Source organism: Muscardinus avellanarius (assembly GCF_963383645.1).
Source record: "Muscardinus avellanarius genome assembly, chromosome: 21".
NCBI lineage: Eukaryota > Metazoa > Chordata > Mammalia > Rodentia > Gliridae > Muscardinus > Muscardinus avellanarius.
Genome location: NC_137807.1, coordinates 18034804 through 18053595, shown reverse-complemented (window position 1 = coordinate 18053595; position 18792 = coordinate 18034804). Strand labels below are relative to the sequence as shown.

Below are 18792 nucleotides of genomic sequence, written 5' to 3'. Positions count from 1 at the left end.
ACACCAACCATCTCCTTGGCTCAGGCCCGGTGACAAGGATCCTTGTCAGCTCCCAGGTCTGGGCCTGCAGCACACAGGGAGCAGGCTGCCTGGAGCCACACTACTGCCCACCAGCTCTGGAGGGATGGGAAGTGGGCTGGCTTCCTCAAGGCAGGCGGAAGGGGCGAGGGCAGCTTGCAAGGAGCCCCCGGTGCACCAGGTCCAGCTAGGCTGGCCAGCAAGGGCGCCTGCTCACCTCTGGGCCTCGCGGTCATCCTTGGGGGTGTAGTTGGCCAGGCAGTCCAGGATGAAGATCTGGCCCCACTCAGTGCATTCGTTCAGGGCTGTCAGCAGCTTGTTAATGGACTGTGGGTTCAGGTCAAGCAGGTTGCTGCTGGGGTGAGACTCGGCAATCTCCGAAAGGGCGGCCACTGCGTTCGCCACCACCTGGTGTAGAGGGCAGAAGGGCAGAGGCCGGGCAGAGAGGCTAATGTCACTGGTTGGCTAGAGGTGGGACATCCTAAAGGAGTACCACCCTGTGGGCAGGGCCGGAGCCTCAACAAGGCCGCTCCAACCAGCTCACTGCTTAATGGCAGGTGCCATTAAGACAAAACAAAACAGCCAGGCATGGTGGGCACTTGCAATCCTAGTACTTGGGAGGCTGTGACAGGACGACTGAATGCACGTCCAAGTCTTGCCTCAGAAACTTGTGAGGCCCTCTGCAACTTAGTGAGACCTGTTTAAAAAATAAAGAATAGCCAGTCGTGGTGGCACACGCTTGTAATCCAGTACTTGGGAGGCTGAGACAAGAGGATTGCAGGTTCGAAGCAAGCCTCAGCAACTAAGCGAGGCTGTTTCCAAATAGGTCTGAGGGTCTAGCCCAAAGATAGAAGGCCCCTCGGTTCTATCCTCAGTACCACACCAAAAAAAAAAAAAAAAAAAAAAAAAAAAAAAAGTAATAAGAATAAATAAAGAATAAAGTCAGGCGTGGTAGTGCATGCTTGTAATTCCAGTACTTGGGAGGCTTAAACAGAAGGATCTCAGTTCGTGGCCAGCCTCAGCTACTTAGTGAGACCCTCCGCAACTTAGTGAGACCCTTTTTCAAAATAAAGAATAAACCAGAAGCCAGGTGTGGTGGCACATGCTTGTAATCCCAGCATTCTAGAGGCTGAGACAGGAGGATTACGGTTTGAGGACAGCCTCAGCTACTTAGTGAGGCCCTTTGAACTCAGTAGACCCTGTTTCAAAATAAAGAATAAAAAATAGGGCTGGGGGGCCAGGCATGGTGGCACAAGCTTGTAATCCTAGCATTCGGGAGGTGTAGACAGGAGGACTGTGGTTCATGGGCAGCCTCAGCTACTTAGTGAGGCCCTTCACAACTCAGTGAAACCCTGTTTAAAAAAAAAAAAGACTAAAAAATAGGGCTCAGGGTGTAGCTCGGAGGAAGAATGTCTCTGGGTTCCATCTCCCGTACCGGAAAAGAAAAAAAAAAAAAAAAAAAAAAAAAAAGAATAAGCCAGGCATGGTGGCACACGCTTGTAATCCCAGCATTTGAGCATTTGGGAGGCTGAGGCAGGAAGATCTTGGTTCTTGGTTTGTGACCAGCCTCAGCTATTTGGTGAGGCCCTTTATAACTTAGTGAGACTGTTTCAAAATAAAAAATAAATGCCCTTGGATTCAATCTCCAGTACTTCGGAAGGGAAAGAAAAAAAAACAAAAACCAGGGCTGGGAGTGAAGCTCAGAGGTAGAATGCCCCTGGGTTCAATCCCCAGTACTACACGGTACTATGATCTGGTACCCTGGTCAGACATTGTGTGGGGGCTCTGCACAAAAAATATGTCTTAAAAGAAAAAGACCAGCCGGGCATGGTGGCGCACACTTATAATCCCCATGCTTGGGAGGTTGAGACAGGAGGATCACATAGGTTCAAAGCCAGCCTCAGCTACTTAGTGAGGCTCTCAGCAACTTAGTGAGACCCTGTTTCCAAATAAAATATAAAATTAGGTGTGGGAGTACAGCCCAGAAGTAGAAAAACCCCTGGGTTCCAGAAACCCCCAGTAGCACACACAAAAAAAATGAGTCTGGAAGTATATCTTGGAAGTAGAATGCACCTGGGTTCCATCCCCGGTACTGCATTAAAATAAATAAATAAATAATAAATAAAAGCAAAAACAAAGCTCCAGCTCCGCATCTGGCAGTTGGACCAGCCTAACACAAGGGCCTTGTCTGCCAGCCACAACAGCCCATTTCCAGGTGTCAACTGTGCTTGTCAGAGCCGCAGATCCCTGCAGACCCCTAGGGCTGGGCTGGGGTACAGCGGGCTTGCCGGGTAATGCCTTTAGGAACTGGGGACTGGGGGGTGGAGGGGCAAGCCACGGTCTCCCCTGCGACCCAGCAGGGGACAAGTGAGCGGCAGTGCCTACCATGGGGTTGGAGTCAGAGATGAGATCCTTCAGCGTATCCAGGAAGCCCTGGTCCTCCACCAGCTGGGCGTTGATGTCGTGGAGCTTGGCCACGCACACGGCCGCCGTCTTGCGCACATACGGATCCTCGTCCTTCAGGCACTTCCGGAGTGGCTCGCACAGGTACTCTGTGATCTTGTCAACTCGGATGCAGCCCATGGTCCGCACAGCCAGGGCCCGGATGAGGGGGTTGGGGTCCTCACAGTCCTGAGGGGAACCAGCCACAGGCCAGAGCAGGAGCAAAATGAGCCTCCTGTGGCCCCTATTCTTCCTGGTTGCAGCTCAAGCGCCATCAGGTGGCGGCTCTGGGAACTGCACAATCACCCCAGGTAGTGCCTTGCCACAGATGCACTGGGCCTGGCCAGATACTGTGCGGGGCTTCGCACAGCGTCCCCTCTGATCCTCACAGCACCACAGTCCTGGCCCCACTTCAAGGGTGAGGAAACAAGGCTTTCAGGACGTTCACCCGACATCAGGGAGCAAGCTGTGATTCAAACCCGCTGCCACCTAGAGCTACAACCTCCAGTCTTTGACCTGACATCCTACACAAGCATCAGAGGGGCTGGGTGGGGGCTGAGGCTCGAGGCCTCGCTGTCCGCACCAGGAGGGCAGGAAGTGTCAAGCGGAGCGTCTGGAAGGGAAAGGACAGCTCTCGGACACTTGCTGGCCTCTGTCCGAGAGAAGGGTGCAGGCAGCGGCCACTGAGGGCTGTGGTATCAACAGGCTGGCACAGCCTTACAGGGAATGAGGCGGGCAGGCCTCCTTCAGGGGTCCGCAGGTAGAGAGAGCTCTGCTGGAGGAAGAGGCCCTGGCCAGGCAGGCAGAGGTCATCTGAGCATCTGGAAGGGAGCCCAAGTTTCAACACAGGGCCCCACCTCAGAGACCAAGGACCACGGAGCAGTGAGCAGCCCCTGGCTCTCCCAGCAAGCTCCTGCTCACCTTCACAAAGGTGTTGACAGCCATGATGGCCATGTCAGGCTGACTCTTGGCATAGTTCATCAGGTACAGGTACACCAGCTTCTTCAGCTCCAGGTTATCCGTCTGCATGCAGTTCACCACGTCGGGGAAGAGGGCACTGCAAGGACAAACATGCCGGCGAGCGGGTGAGGACAGCAGGGCCCTGAGGCAGCTGACTGAGGCGCAGGGGCAGTGGGTGGGAAGGGGAAAAGTCAGACAGGGCTCCCTCCCGGTGAAAGGGAGGGCAAAGCACGCGCTCACCACGAACACCTGAGAACAGAAATGGACACCCAACGGGGAGGGTTTTTGTTCAGTATTGTGGATGGAAGCCAGGGGCATCTGACCCCCGAGCCACATCCCCAGCCCTATTTTTTACTCTTTATTTTGAAACAGGGTCTCACTAAGTTGCAGAGGGCCTTACTGAGTAGCTGAGGCTGTCCGCGAACCGTGATCCTCCTGTCTCAGTTTTCCAAATGCTGGGATCACAAGTGTGCACCACCATGCCCAGTTCCTCAGTGGGGAGTTTTTTTTTTTGTTTTTTTTTTTGCGGGTCTGGGGATGGAACCCAGGGGCATTTGACCTCCGAGCTACACCCCCTGCCCTATTTTTTCTTTATTTTGAAACCGGGTCTCACTGAGTTGCTGAAGGCCTCACTAAGTAGCTGAGGCTGTCCGCGAACCGCGATCCTCCAGGTCTCGGCCTCCCAAATGCTGGGATTACAAGCGTGCGCCACCACGCCTGGCTCAGTGGGTAATTTTAAAAGCAAAAAGGCCTTTGTTCTTTTCTGTGGGGTCCAAATGTGAGCTCTAGAGCCTGCCAACCCAGCTCTGCCTTTTGCCTGCTCTATGACACCGGGAAACTTCCCCCGAGACTAGGCTTACAGGTGTGCACCACCACACTCGGCCTCAGTTTCTTCATTTGTTAAGAAAGGCCCAACAGCACGCCAGGAGTGGTGGTGCACGCTTTAATCCCTGCACTTGGGAGGCGGAGACAGGAGGATCATGCAGGTTCGAAGCACCCTGTTTCCAAATAAAATATAAAAAAACAAGTCTGGAGTGTAGCCCAGAGGTAGAAGGGTTTTCAGGAACCCCAGTACCACCAAAAAAAAAAAAAAAAAAAAGCCCAACAGCAACACCTTGGATGGGGACGTAGCTCAGTGACAGTCTGCCTAGATTGTTTGAATGCTGCATTCAATTCCAACACCAAAAAAAATAAATAAATAAATAAAATAAAAAATAAAAAAAAAGAAAGAAACTCATGTTACAAGGCCCTTGAGATAATTAAACAAGACAGTATCCTTAAGGTACCTTATCCTTACTGTCTGGGAATATTTAATAAATAAAAAGCATTCTTTTTTCTTCCCTGATACTTAACATGACCCTTATATTACCTACATGTCATATTACCTGCCTGAGGAGCCAGGTTTGACTCTAAAGTCTGTGCTCATGAACCCTTCTGTACTGCGTAGAACCATGTGCAACATCCCCACAGGCCCTTTTGAGATGTGAGATATGGCTAGAGACCCGTCTTTGGAACCATGACCTCTCCTTCCATTTTTTACGCTTTTATTTGGCAAGGATATGGCAATATAAGAGACTTAAGAAGTCCGACAAAATTCCTGAGCCCCCAAAGGCAGGAGTCTGACCGGGGTTGAAAGGATGCTTCTGTGAGGGAGATGACTTGCTGGAGGGACTGGGAGCGGGAGGTGGAGTGAGCGCCGAGCCAACTCTGTGGCAGGGGAACGAAGATGCCTCCTCTGTGAGGAGCAAGTGCCCCAGGGGAAGGACAGCAGCTTTGTCTGGGAGGAGCTGGATGGCAGGAGGCCCAGTTTCCCGCAGACGCCGGGTCCCCTTGCCCTCGGCCCTCCTGGGCCGCCGCAGGAGGGCCTTGCTGAGGGCAAGGCGCGGGCAAGCTTGAGCGATGGGATTCTGCAAGGCACCCGATAGGGAGCTGCCCCTCAACAGCACCAGGCCCGCAAGGGCACAGGACATGGTCCCAACAAAGGCAGGCTGGATTTGGATTTCAGAGGGGCCGGGGGGACTGAGTTCTCTAGTTATGCCATTAACCACCTGACTCTGAGGCAGTCATTCCCCTTTTTTTCATTTCTTTGGCAGTAAAAACATTACCTATGAGAGGAATTGTAAGGAACTACTGAGAAAATATATCTGAAAGTGTTCTATGGACTCCAACACAGTATTTTTTTTTCTTTTTTGGTACTGGGGATTGAACCCAGGGGTATTCTACCTCTGAGTCTTATTGTTTTTTGTTTTGTTTTTGTGTGGTACTGAGGATGGAACCCAGAGGGCTTCTACCTCCGGGCTACACTCCCAGACCTAATATATATATATATATATATATATATATATATATATATATATATATATATACACACACACACATATACATATACATATCTTTTTTTTTTAATTTGGAAACAGGGTCTTGCTAAGTTGCTGAGAGCCTCACTATGTAGCTGAGGCTGTTCTTTCTTTCTTTCTTTCTTTCTTCTTTCTTTCTTTTTCTTTGGTGGTACTGGGGTTCCTGGAAACCCTTCTACCTCTGGGCTACACTCCTGGACATCTATTTTTTTATTATTTTATCTGGAAACAGGGTCTCTTAAGCCAGAGAGGCTGGCTTCGAACCTGCGCAATCCTCCTGTCTCAGCCTCCCAAGCGCAGGGATTATAAGCGTGTGCTACCACTCCCGGCTAATTTTTTTTTTTAAAGGGTCTCACTGAGTTGCTGTAGGCCTCACCAAGTTGCTGAGGTTAGCTTCAAATCTGAGATTCTCCTATCTCGGCCTCCCAAGTACTGGGATTAGAGGTGTGTACACCATGCCTGGCTCACACACTGCAAAAATACTGAGTTGCTATAAAATCTGTCCCTGCCTTTAGGGTCTTCACAACCTGATGGACAACAAATGAACACAATATGAGGACAATGTAGAATTCAGTACTGGGTGAGTGCTAAATTCAGGGCAATAGGCTAGGTGATGACGGAAGGGAGAAGGTAGAATTTGGATTTTGTTTTGTGGTACGGGGCTTGAATATAGGAGCATTCTCCCTCCAAGCTATATCCCTAGCCCTATTTAATTTTTTATTTGGAAACAGGGCCTCACTAAGAGACTGGGATTGCAGGCGTGCACCACCACGCCCAGCTTGGATGGGTTTAAAGAATGGGAAAACAAGCTGAACAAATGGACTTTCCAGGCAGAGGAGAAAGCGCAAGCAAAGGTGTGTGCAGCGCCCTTCTGCATGTGATCTGGTCCTGCCATTAGGTGCGAACTGCTGGCAAATGAGAGAAATATAATCTGCAGGTGTGTTTTACTTAGAACACTGTGTGTGTGTGTGTGTGTGTGTGTGTGTGTGTGTGTGTGTGTAACATTATCTGGCAATTTAAAACAGGGATCATTTAGCCGGGCGTGGTGGCTCACGCTTGTAATCCCAGCATTTGGGAGGCTGAGACAGGAGGATCGCAGTTTGCAGACAGCCTCAGCCTCTTAGTGAGGCCCTTTGCAACTCAGTGAGACCCTGTTTCAAAATAAAGAATTAAAAGTAGGTCTGGAGTGCTCAGAGGTAGAACACCCCTGGGTTCCAATCCCCAGTACTGCAAACATACAAACAAACAAAAAACAAAAGGGGAGCATGGAAAGTTCCAAGCTGGGCGTGAAGCTTTTCATGTGGTGGAGAGTGCCTGCAATCCTAGGACTTAAGAGGCTGAGACAGGAGGATCAGAGGATCACAGGCTGCAAGCCAGCCTTAGCAATTTAGTGAAGCTCTCCAAAACTTAGTAAGACCCTGTTTCAAAATAAAATAAAATAGGGCTGGGGGTGTAGCTTGGAGGTAGAATGTCCCTGGGTTCCATCTCGACTGCCACACACACAAAATAAAATAAAATAAAAGTCCCAGCCAAGTGTGGTGGAACAAGCCTGTAATCCCAATACTTGTGAGGCTGAGACAGGAGGATTTCAGTTTTCAGGTTAACATGAGGTAACTTAGCAAAACTGGTGTGTGTGTGTGTGTGTGTGTGTGTGTGTGTGTGTGTGTGTGTGTATTTTATTTATTTATTTATTTTTTTGGTGGTACTGGGGATGGAACCTCTGGGCTACACTCCCAAACCTATTTTATATTTTATTTAGAAACAGGGTCTCTTAAGCCGGCGAGGCTGGCTTCGAACCTGCGTGATATTCCTGTCTCCTAAGCATGGGGATTACAAGCGTGCGCCACCACGACTGTCTGGTTTGTATTTTTTATTTCTTTGCAGTACAGGGAATGGAACCCATGGGCATTCTACCTCAAGCTATACCCCCAGCCCTATTTTATATTCTGTATTTTGAAATAAGGTCTCACTGAGTTGCAAAGGCTTTACTTTAGCTGAGGCTGTCTGCAAACCACGATCCTTTTGTCTCAGCCTCTCAAATGCTGGGATTACAAACATGTACCACCATGCTCGCCTGCAAAACTGTGTTTCTAAATAAATAATAATATAGGGCTGAGCCGGGCGTGATGGCGCACACTTGTAATCCCAGCGCCTGGGAGGCTGAAAGGCAGATTGCATAGGTTTGAAGCCAGCCTCAGCTACTTAGTAAGGCTCTCAGCAACTTAGTTAGACCCCGTTTCCAAATAAAATATAAAATAGGTCTGGGAGTATAGTCTGGAGGTAGAAAGCCCATGGGTTCTACCCCCAGTACCACCAAAAAATAAATAAATAAATAAATAAAATAGGGCTGGGGGTGTAGCTCAGAGGTAGAAGCCCCTGAGTTCAATACCTAGTACTAAAAAAATTTAAAAAAGAGAAAAAAGAAAAGCTAAAATTTGTGGTGGTATAGGCCTGCAATCCTAATACTTGGAAGGCTGACACAGGAGGAACACAAGTTTGAGACTATCCTGGGTAGCTTAGTGAGACCTTGTTTCAAAATAAAACATAATCTTGCCAGGTGTGGTGGCGCACGCTTGTAATCCCCGTGCTTGGCAGGTGGAGACAGGAGGATCGCGCAGGTTCAAAGCCAGACTTGCTGGCTTAAGAGACCCTGTTTCCAAATAAAAATATAAAATAGGTCTGGGAGTGTAGCCCGGAGGTAGAAGGGTTCCATCCCTAGTACCACCAAAAAATAAAAAATAAAAAAATAATAAGGGCTGGGGTATAGCTCAAAGGTAGAGCATGCTGGGTTCAATCCCCTGTATCACATATACACAAACGAATGAAAGTTCCAGGTTTCTTGTTGCTTTTAAAAGCCGAGAGACCTGGTCACACGGCGCCCCAGAGCTCCTGATCAGGCCTGCACCGCGTCCACTCACCGCCACCGCCTCTTCCACCCAGCCCACTTCCCTGGCCCACTGGCACCGCCAGCGCCGGAGCCGTGGCTCCTGTGAGGCTTCTGGCTTGGCAAGCAGGTTCCCGGAGGGAGCTGTGAGCGGAGGTGAGGGTCTCTGAACAGGCCAAGGGGAAGCCCACACAGGAGCGCTGCGCCCCTACCCCGCCATGGCCTGCACACCTCACATCTTTGCCCACGGTCATGGACGCAATCACTTTCTTTACCGCCTCCTTCTTCTTCTCCTTCTTGTCACTGTTGAGCTCTGCCTTCAGCTCGAAGATCTCCCCTGAGGAAAGGAGACAGGCATGAGAGACCAGTCCTCACCCATCCCCGGGGCCTCTCCCCACCTTCCCAGGAGCTAGAGAGGAAAGGCAGCTACTGCGATGGAAACTTGGGGCCAGAGTGCTCGGAACTGACGGGACTGTGGAGGCTTCAAAGGTTCTGGGGACACAAAAGCACAGGCAGGGCCCGCTCACCCCGGCTGCTAAGACGCAGAAAAAGCCACAGCGCCCGTGACCTCACCCAGAGGGGCCACCAGGACTGCACAGAGCTGGTTCACTGGCGCCCACGAGCAGGCTTTCCTGTCTGCCTAGCACCTCGAGTTCAAACAGCTTGCTCAGGGTTTCACTTCCTGAACCACAGGGGGTGCGGAGCTTGGAAGATGGGAATTCAGCTGCCCTTCAAGGGCTCCATCCAGCATGTCGTAACTGAGTCTTAGGAACGTGATGGAGTTGAGTGAGGGCAACAAGACAGGAGGATCACAGGCTTGTGGCCAGCCTCGGCAACTTAGTCAGACTGGCAGCAACTTTAGTGAGGCCCTGTTTTAAAAAAAAAAAAGGGCTGGGCATGGTGGTGCATGCTTGTAATCCCAGCATTCAGGAGGCTGAGACTGGAGGATTGCGGTTCGAGGACAACCTCAGCTACTTAGGCCCTTTGCAACTCAGTGAGATCCTGTTTCAAAATAAAGAATAAAAAATAGAGCTGAAGGTGCAGCTAGGAGGTAGTATGCTCCTGGGTTCCATCCCCAGTACTGCTAAATAAATAAATAAATAAAATAAAAAAATAGGGCTGTCCCTGAGTTCAATCCCTAGCAACACACACACACACACACACACACACACACACACACACACACACACACACACACACAGTTTTTGGCCAGGCACAATGGTTTGAGACCAGCACTGGCAGCTTAGCAAGAACCTGTTTCAAAACAAAAAAGGATGGGGCATGGTGGCCCACACATGCCTGTAATCCCAGTACCTGGGAAGCCAACTCAGGATGATTGCAGGTTCGAGAACAGCCTCAGAAGTAGTGAGGCTCTCATCAACCTATTGAAACAGGTTTTAAGGCTTTTAACCTTAAAATAAGTTAATACAAGTAGAGGGCCAGCCGGGTGTGGTGGCGCATGCGTGTAATCCCAGTACTTGGGAGGCTGAGGCAAAAGGATCGCAGCCTTCCAAGACCAGGAGTACAGACCTGTGCCACCACACCCCACGAAGCTCTACTTCTAGGTTTCTTTGTGGAGTAAGAGTCCTCGGCTTCCTTTTCGAGTTACTTGGGGGTATAGAAGTGAAGCAGAGGGAAAGTACAGATAAAGCTCTGGATGGACTTCTAAGTCCATAAGGTGGATTTATGACTTTAATGACAAAGGAAAACAAAGCCAGGCAGCGTGGTGCACACCTGCAGTCCCAGTACTTGGGAGGCTGAGGCAGGTCTGCAGCCAGCTTCAGCATCTTAGCAAGACCTGCAGCAATCTAGAGGGATCTTGTTTATTTTTTAAAATAGGGGTGAGGGTATAACTTGAAGGTCGAATGCCCCTGGGTTCAATCCCCAGTACCAGAAAAAGGGAAAATGGTGGGTTTTCATCATGACTGAACAATGAGGTGCTCAGCAGAGAATATGAGAAGAGAGACAGCAAACATGTGGATAAAAGAAAGCGTGATGAGAGCAGGGCCCGGGCAAGGCCAGCCTGAGGATATTGCTCAACAGAGCCAGCAGGAATCTGCAGATCTTGCAGTTCCAATTTATCAGGGAACACGTGCCTTTTTCCTGCAAGAGAGCAGGGGACCATGTCTGGTTGCTCTGAAATCCAAAAGACTTAGGATGACCCTGACCCTGGACCCTCAGAGCTGCGCTGTCCCTGCTATCCTTCAAGCCTGTGGCCAGTATGGTAACAGTGCCATCCACGGAGAGGCCTAGGCCGGAGTCACCTCAGCCCGAGAAGGCTGGGAGGCTGAACGGGGATCTGTCTGCCTCTGAAACACCTCCTCTCTAACCAGCCCCCAGTGAAGGCAGTAGCAGGCCCAACTCCCCAGCCAGGTACACGGGGTCCAGTTCTCGTGCTCCCAAAGCTAACCTCCGGCACTGCCAGGTCTCAGCAGAGGTCTGGTCCTGCCTCCCTGCCTCCCTTCAGTCCTTTTTTAGAATCTGGTCCAGACCTTGCCTTGCTTAAAAGCCATCGATGGCCAAGAGTGGTGGGGCACACCTGCAATCCCAGTACTTGAAAGGCTGAGACAGGAGAATCACAGGTTCAAGACCAGCCTCAGCAACCTGGCAAGACACTGTTTCAAAAAATAAAAAATAAAAAGGGCCAGGGATGTAGCTCTCTGAGGCAGACTACCTCTGGGTCCAATCCCTAATGCTGCAAAAACAAAAATAAAACAAAAACAATGATATTATATTCAAGATACTTACCAGGCAAATCAATCAATCAATCAATCTCTGTGTGTGTGGGGGGGGTACTAAGGATTGAACTCAGGAATTCTATCTCTGAGCTACATCCCTAGCTCTATTTTATTTATTTATTTTTTGCAGTACTGGGGATGGAACCCAGGGGTAATCTACCTCTGAGATTCACCCCCAGCCCTAATTTTTATTCTTTTTTTTTTTTGGGTGGTACTGGGGGTGGAACCCAGAGGCCTTCTACCTCTGGGCTATACTCCCAGACCTATTTTATATTTTATCTGGAAACAGGGTCTAAGTTGCTGAGCCTCACTCAGTAGCTGAGGCTGGCTTCGAACCTGTGCAATCCTCCTGTCTCAGCCTCCCAAGCGCGGGGATTACAAGCGTGCGCCACCACGCCTGGCTATTTTTTATTCTTTATTTTTGAAACAGGGTCTCACTGAGCTACAAAGGGCCTCACTGAGTAGCTGAGGCTGTCTGGGAACCCAGATCCTCCTGTCTCAGCCTCCCAAATGCTGGGATTACAAGCGTGCACCACCACGCCCAGCTCCCTAGCTCTATTTTATTTTATATTTTTGTTGTTGTTGTTTGTGGTACTGGGGATTAAACCCAGGAGCCTTCTACCTATGAGTCTTAGTTTTGATTCTTTATTTTGAAACAGGGTTCCACTAAGTTGCCGAGAGCCTCACTAAGTAGCTGAGGCTGGCTTTTAACCTGAACTCCTCCTGTCTAAGCCTTCCAAGTAGTGGGATTACAAGTGTGCACCATCATGCCTGCCTTATTTTTTATTCTGAAACAGGGCCTCACTAAGTTATTACATGCCATCCTCCACCTATCTTAGCCTCCCAAGTACTGGTATAGAGGCCTGTGCCAGCACACACAACCAGGCCATCTTCCCTCGGATGCTCTCCCCAGAAGGAAACCCCTCGCCTACACTGCAATCCAGCCAGACTGAGCTCCGCCTGTCGGGTGAGCCCACGGCCTCTGCCTCTTCTTGCGTCGCGCTCCTCTAACGTGGCGTGGTGTCTGGCCTTCTGGATGAATCATGGGAACAGCACTCGCTTGCTCTCCTTCCCACACCCCCTCTACCTGGCAGCTCCACCTGGAGTTTCCCTGCAGCCCCTGTACCCACTACCCTTTTTGCTATTGTTACTGGGTATTAAACCTAGGGAGGTGCTACCTCCAAGCTCCACCTCTGGCCCTTTTTATTTTGAAACAAAGTCTCACTAAGTTGCAGAGGCTGGTCTTGAACCTGCAATCCTCCTATCTCAGCCTCCCAAATCCTGGGATTACAGGTGCAGGTCACCATGCCAACCATACCCTTTACTGTGACTGCTACCTAAGACTGTCTCCCCAGCTCCAGATCAAGCGAAGCTACCTCAGATGCTCTGCCAGTCTCTTCCACTGAACATGGCAGGTGAACAATAAAAGTCAGGTGGAGCCGGGCACGATGCAGCGAGCCTATAGTGCCCGCTACTTGGGAGGTCAAGGAGGGAGGATTGCTTGAACTCAGGATTTTGAGCCTCACTTGAGAAACACAGTGAGACCCCATCTCTTAAAAACAAAACAGAACAAAAGAAGAGACCAAAAGAAAATGTCCACTGAGAGACAGACTTTGGGATGTGGCTCAGATGATTTAACAAGAGACTCTGTCCCTCTGCTCAACAGGCACATGTCAGTCTTTTTTTTTTTTTTTTTTTTGGTGGTACTGGGAAGCCCTTCTACCTCCGGGCTAGACTCCCAGACCTATTTTTACATTTTATATTTGGAAACAGGGTCTCCTAAGCCAGCGTGCGTGGCTGGCTTCGAACCTGCGTGATCCTCCTGTCTCTGCCTCCCAAGCGCGGGGATTACAAGCGTGCGCCACCACGCCCGGCTCACATGTCAATCTTACTTGGAAGGAAGGAGAGGGAAGAAAGGGAGGATTACAGGGCTCAAGCATACTTGCCAGCTACAATATCCTTCATTTCCTTATAAGCAGGAAAAAAAATCTGAAATCCCCATTGAGTAGCAGAGCTTAGCAAATTTCTGTGTAGCAGCGCAACTGCCTTAATATTATGTCATTAGAACTGCTGGGAAATCTTTATGATAATGTCACATAAAAACAGGATGAGAACTCTGACTGCAACCTTAAAAAATATGTGTTCATAGATAAGAACCGCACGCACGCAAACACATGCGCACGTGGACACACACAAAGTGGGACTTCTGATAGGATTGTGTTTCTTTATCTCCAGGAAAAAAACATAATATTTAACTATTTTAAGCCATCGAGAACAAAAAGGGTTTCTTTTTCGCCATGCTTGAGCTAATGCAATTCCTTCCCGAATTCTAAAAGGAGCAATCAGTTTCTCACACCATCAGCAGTTCAACTTTTTTTTGTGTGTGTGTGTGTGTGTGGTACTGGGGGTGGGACCCAGGGGCTTTTCTACCTCTGGGCTATACTCCCAGACTTATTTTATACTTTATTTGGAAACAGGGTCTCCCTAAGTTGCCGAGAGCCTCACTCAGTAGCCGAGGCTGGCCTCGAACCTGCGCGATCCTCCTGTCTCCGCCTCCCACGCGCGGGGATGACAAGCGCGCGCCACCACGCCAGCTCAGCAGTTCAGCTTTCTGAGCTCTCCACAAGGTAGCGTGCCAGGCCATTCCCGGCAGTCCCCCGGGGCTTCCCCAGGCAGCAAGCAGAAGGATGAGGCAGAGGAGGAGGAGCCCGTGAAGGAAACATACCTTTCTTGGTAGTAGTGAAATATTTGGAGTCGGTCATTTTGGTCCCTTATCTGTGGCCACACTCTGCAAGACAGAAGGAAGACGTGACTGAGCTGTGCTCCTTCAGTTGACAGCCGGGGCGTGGGCCGCACTGGAGGAGGGGAGGAGAGCTGCTTATCGCTCTGCAGCCCTGGGACCAAGGGCCTCATGTATGCGAGGCAAGCTCCCTACCACTGGCCATATCCCCAGCCTTATTTTTCTTTTGAGACAGGATCTCACTAAATCACCCGGGCTGGCCTCCATTTGTCATCCTCCATTTGTCATCCTCCTACCCGAGCCTCCAGGGTCAGGGGATCTAGGCGGTACCATCACATCCTGATAACTGTTCATCTCTTTATCACTGCTTAGCTCTTTTTGGATAAGAGGGATGGAACCCAGGGGCATTCTACCTCTGAGCTCCTATCTATCTATCTATCTATCTATCTATTTATTATGCGGGCGGGTCTGGGGATGAAACCCAGGGGCATTTGACCTCTGAGCTACACCCCCTGCCCTATTTTTTATTCTTTATTTTGAAACCGGGTCTCACTGAGTTGCGGAGGGCCTCACTAAGTAGCTGAGGCTGTCCGCGAACCACGATCCTCCAGTCTCAGCCTCCCAAATGCTGGGATGACAAGCGTACACCACCATGCTCGGCCCTACATTTATTTATTCATTATTATTATTTATTATTGTTATTATTAGTGGTGGTACTGGGGTCCCTGGGAACCCTTCTACCTCTGGGCTACACTCCCAGACCTATTTTGTACTTTTTTAAATTTGGAAACAGGGTCTCTTAAACCAGCACGGCGGCTGGCTTCAAACCTGCTCGATCCTGTCTCCGCCTCCCAAGCACAGGGATTACAAGTGTGCGCCACCATGCCCGGCCTTATGTTTATTTTGAAACAGGTCTCACTAAGTTGCTGAGGGCCTCAATAAGTTGCTGAGACTGTCCTTGAATCTATGAGCCTCAAGTCTCAGCCTCCGCAGTACTGAGATTATATGTGTGTACCACCATACCTAACTCCCATAGCCCCTTTCTATTTATTTATTTACTCATTTATTTTTGTGATAGTACCAGAGATTGAACCCAGGGACATTCTATTTCTGAGCTACATCCTAGTCCTATTTTTTATTCTTTAGTTTGAAAGAGAGTCTCACTAAGTTGCAGAAGGCCTCACCAAGTAGCTGAGGCTGGCCGAGAACCTGTGATATTTGTCTCAGCCTCCCAAGTACTGGGATTACAAGCACGCACCATGCCTGGCATTTATTTATTTATTTATTTAGGTACTGGGGATTGAATTTAGAGGCATTCTACCGCCCATCTCCGCCCCCAGCTGGATTTTATTTCTTTATTTGGAAACAATGTCTCAGTAAGTTGCTGAGGGCCTCATTACATTGCAGAGGCTGCTCTGAACCTGCCATCCTCCTGTCTCAGCCTCCTCAGTATTGCGATTACAAGCTGCACCACCATGCTTGGCTTCTGTGTTTTTTTTTGGGGGGGGGGAGTAGTGGGGATGGAACCCAGGGTCTTTCTACTTCCGGGCTACATCCCCAGACCTATTTTATATTTTATTTGGAAACAGGATCTCACTAAGTTGCTGAGAGCCTAAGTAGCTGAGGCTGGCTTCGAACCTACTCGATCCTCCTGTCTCAGCCTCCCAAGTACTGAGATTACAAGCCTGCGCCACCATGTCTGGCTCTGTTTTATTTTTATTATTATTATTACTTTTTGGTGGTACTGGGGGTGGAACCCAGAGGCTTTCTACCTCTGGGCTATACTCTGAGACCTATTTTATATTTTATTTGGAAACAGGGTCTCACTAAGTTGCTGAGAGCCTCACTAAGTAGCTGAGGCTGGCTTCGAACCCGTGCGATCCTCCTGTCTCAGCCTCCCAAGCGCGGGGATTACAAGCGTGCGCCACCACGCCCGGCTAGGGCAATGGTTTTCAACTCCATTTACTAATGAGGAGAAAGGCTCAGGGACATGCAGGAGGCTGCTCCAGGTCACGTGGCTGGCAGGCGCTGGGCTGGAGACCACCTCCGGTCAGCCCCAGCCCAGAGCTGTGCTCCATCTGAGGAGGAAGGGCCCTGACTAAGACAAAGTCCAGAAAGACAGGCCTCTGAGGTCCGCCTTCCAATCTACCTGCAGTGTTCTGTGGTACAGAAAAGCACACCAGCCTCCAAGACAACGAGGAAAACTGTGCGTGTCAGGTGGCGGGAGAGGTGCCCGGCTGAGGTTTCCTTTCAGTGACCCCGGGAAGCCAGTGTAGACCCTCTCTATGTTGATTAATTCCTTAGTGAACACCACTAGGACACAGGAATGAAGACTTCGCTGCCAAAGCAGGGTGTAGGAATATAGCGTTGAACTTCCCAGCTGCGCTGCAGCACTGCAGAGGGACAGTGCCTCTCCTATGGGAACTGCAGGAAATACAGGTCCTGGCGGGGGGCTTCACCTCGCCGGTCCTCACAGCACGAGCCGCGATTGCAGACCAAGGCCCCACGTGGCCTCCTCACCGCTGCCACCTCCCCTTCACGGCCAGCCCAGGCCTCGCAGTCACAAGCAAGCGTTCAGTTGACAGTTGTTGAAAGAAAAGCGACTGCTTGGCAATCCAGGGAGCTCGGCCGCCTGCTGGCAGCCCCGCTGCAAGGAGCCGGCACTGGCTTCTGACAGGAACTTAACTAAACGTCTCCCCCAGCCCCGGGCCCGGACACATACATAAAGCCATCTTATCAGAGAAACCCTACCAACCTAGGGCTTCTTTCTGAAACTATGAGGATGAGCAGGTAAGAGAGAAGATGGGCTGGCGCGGCGGCGCACGGCATTCGGGAGGTGGAGACCAGAGGATCGGGTTCACAGACGGCCTCAGCTACTTAGCGAGGCCTTTCGCAACTCTGTGAGACCCTGTTTCCAAAAAAAAAAAAACTCACAACAAAAACAACAAAAATTAGGGCTGGGGGTGTAGCTCAGAGATACAGTGCCCCTGGGTTCCATCCCCAGTACCAAAAACAGAACAAGTGTCACACAGTAATGGGCTGTGTGGTTCCAGAAGTCACAGATTTGAGAGTAACTGACAAGTGCCCAAAACAGAAAGTGCCCGGATGTTCAAGGTTAAGCCGAGTCTAAGAGGAGGGATGACTGAAGGCAGAGACACACAGTAAGTACCACACGAAGTCCTCTGACCTTACACCCAGCAGAAAATAAAAGTGAACAGAGTAGAGCCGGGCGTGTGGCACACGCTGCGATCCCAGTACTTGGGAGGCCGAGACAGGAGGATCGCAGGTTGCCGGCCGGCCTCCTGAGTGAGGCCCTTTGCAATTTAGTGAGACCCTGTTTCAAAATAAAGAACAAAACATAGGGCTAAGGGTGGTGTTTGGAGGCAGAATGCCCCAGGTTCCATCCCCAGTATTGCAAAGTAATAAAAATATAAAAAATAGAGCCGGGTGTGGTGGCACACGCTTGTAATCCCAGTCCTCGAGAGGCCAAGACAGGAGGATCCAGGTTCATGGCCAGCCTTGGCTACTTAGTAAGGCCCTCAGCAACCTAATAGAGCCTGTTTCCAAATAAAGAATAAAAAACTGGGCTGGGGGTGGAGCTTGGAGGAAGAATGCCCCTGGGATCAATCCCATACCACACACTAAATAAATAAATGTGAGTAAAGCAAACCCACCAAGATGGCCACTTGGGGCTGCACAGGAGGCTCCTTCTCCAGCAGGGGGGCTGGCAGGGCACCACAGGACACCCAGGGGCCCAGGCTCCGGGAAACAACCTGCCTGGCAGATGAGAAAGCGGTAGAAAAGCTCTTCTCACTGTGTGTGCTACTCTGTGTGTGTGTGCATGCTGTGTGTGCGTGCTTGTGCATGCACTGTGTGTGGCGCTGGGGATTAAACTCTGGGGTGCTGTCACTAAATTGTTGAGAGTCTCTTAAATTGCTAAGAAGTAGCCGGGCGTGTCTCATACCCTTGTAATCCCAGCATTTGAGAGGCTGAGGCTGGGGATCAAGGTTCCCCGGACAGTCTCAACTGCTTAGTGAAGGCCTTCACATCTTAGTGAGACCTTGTTTCAAAATAAAGAATAAGCCAGGTGTGTTGGCACATGCTTGTAATCCCAGCATTTGGGAGGCTGAGATAGGAGGACTGAAGGTTAAAGGACAGCCTCAACAAGTAGTGAGACTCTCAGCCCTGGGGAGACCCTGTTTCTTTTCTTTTTTTTCTTTCTTTTTTTTTTTTTTTTTGCAGTACTGGCATGGAACACAGGGACATTCTATCTCCGAGCTACACCCCAGCCCTATTTTTTTATTCTTTATATTGAAACAGGGTCTCACTGAGTTGCAAAGGACCTCACTAAGTAGACGCTGAGGTCCTTGAATCGCGATCCTCCTGTTTCGGCCTCCCAAATGCTGGGATAAAAAGTGTGCGCCATCACACCCGGATTGACCCTGTTTCAAAACACACACAAAAAAGGACTGGGAGTATACCTAGGAGGTAGAATGCCCTAGGCCCAATCCCTGGCACCAAAATAAATAAATAAATAAATAAAATAAAATAAAAAAGTAAATAATCAAGGCTGGCTCAGAGGTAGATTGTCTCTGGGTTCAACCTTCCCCCCAGTACGTAGGTACATACATATGTAAAATACAAACTAGAGTG

General features: G+C 49.9%; 1 protein-coding gene across 4 annotated transcripts in view; it reads right to left on the bottom strand.

Moving 5' to 3' along the window:
- AP1B1 (adaptor related protein complex 1 subunit beta 1) overlaps positions 1–14161 on the bottom strand; it is a gene marked incomplete at both ends in the record, with an annotated part of 35826 nt that extends 21665 nt beyond the window's left edge. For all 4 annotated transcript variants that reach the window (XM_080717323.1, XM_080717324.1, XM_080717325.1 and 1 more), the window contains 5 exons: positions 236–426; positions 2404–2649; positions 3382–3517; positions 8893–8998; positions 14125–14161. In XM_080717323.1, coding sequence (XP_080573449.1) covers positions 236–426; positions 2404–2649; positions 3382–3517; positions 8893–8998; positions 14125–14161 — 716 coding nt within the window. The remainder of the gene's footprint in view (positions 1–235; positions 427–2403; positions 2650–3381; positions 3518–8892; positions 8999–14124) is intronic.
- Between the last annotated feature and the right edge of the window lie 4631 nt (positions 14162–18792).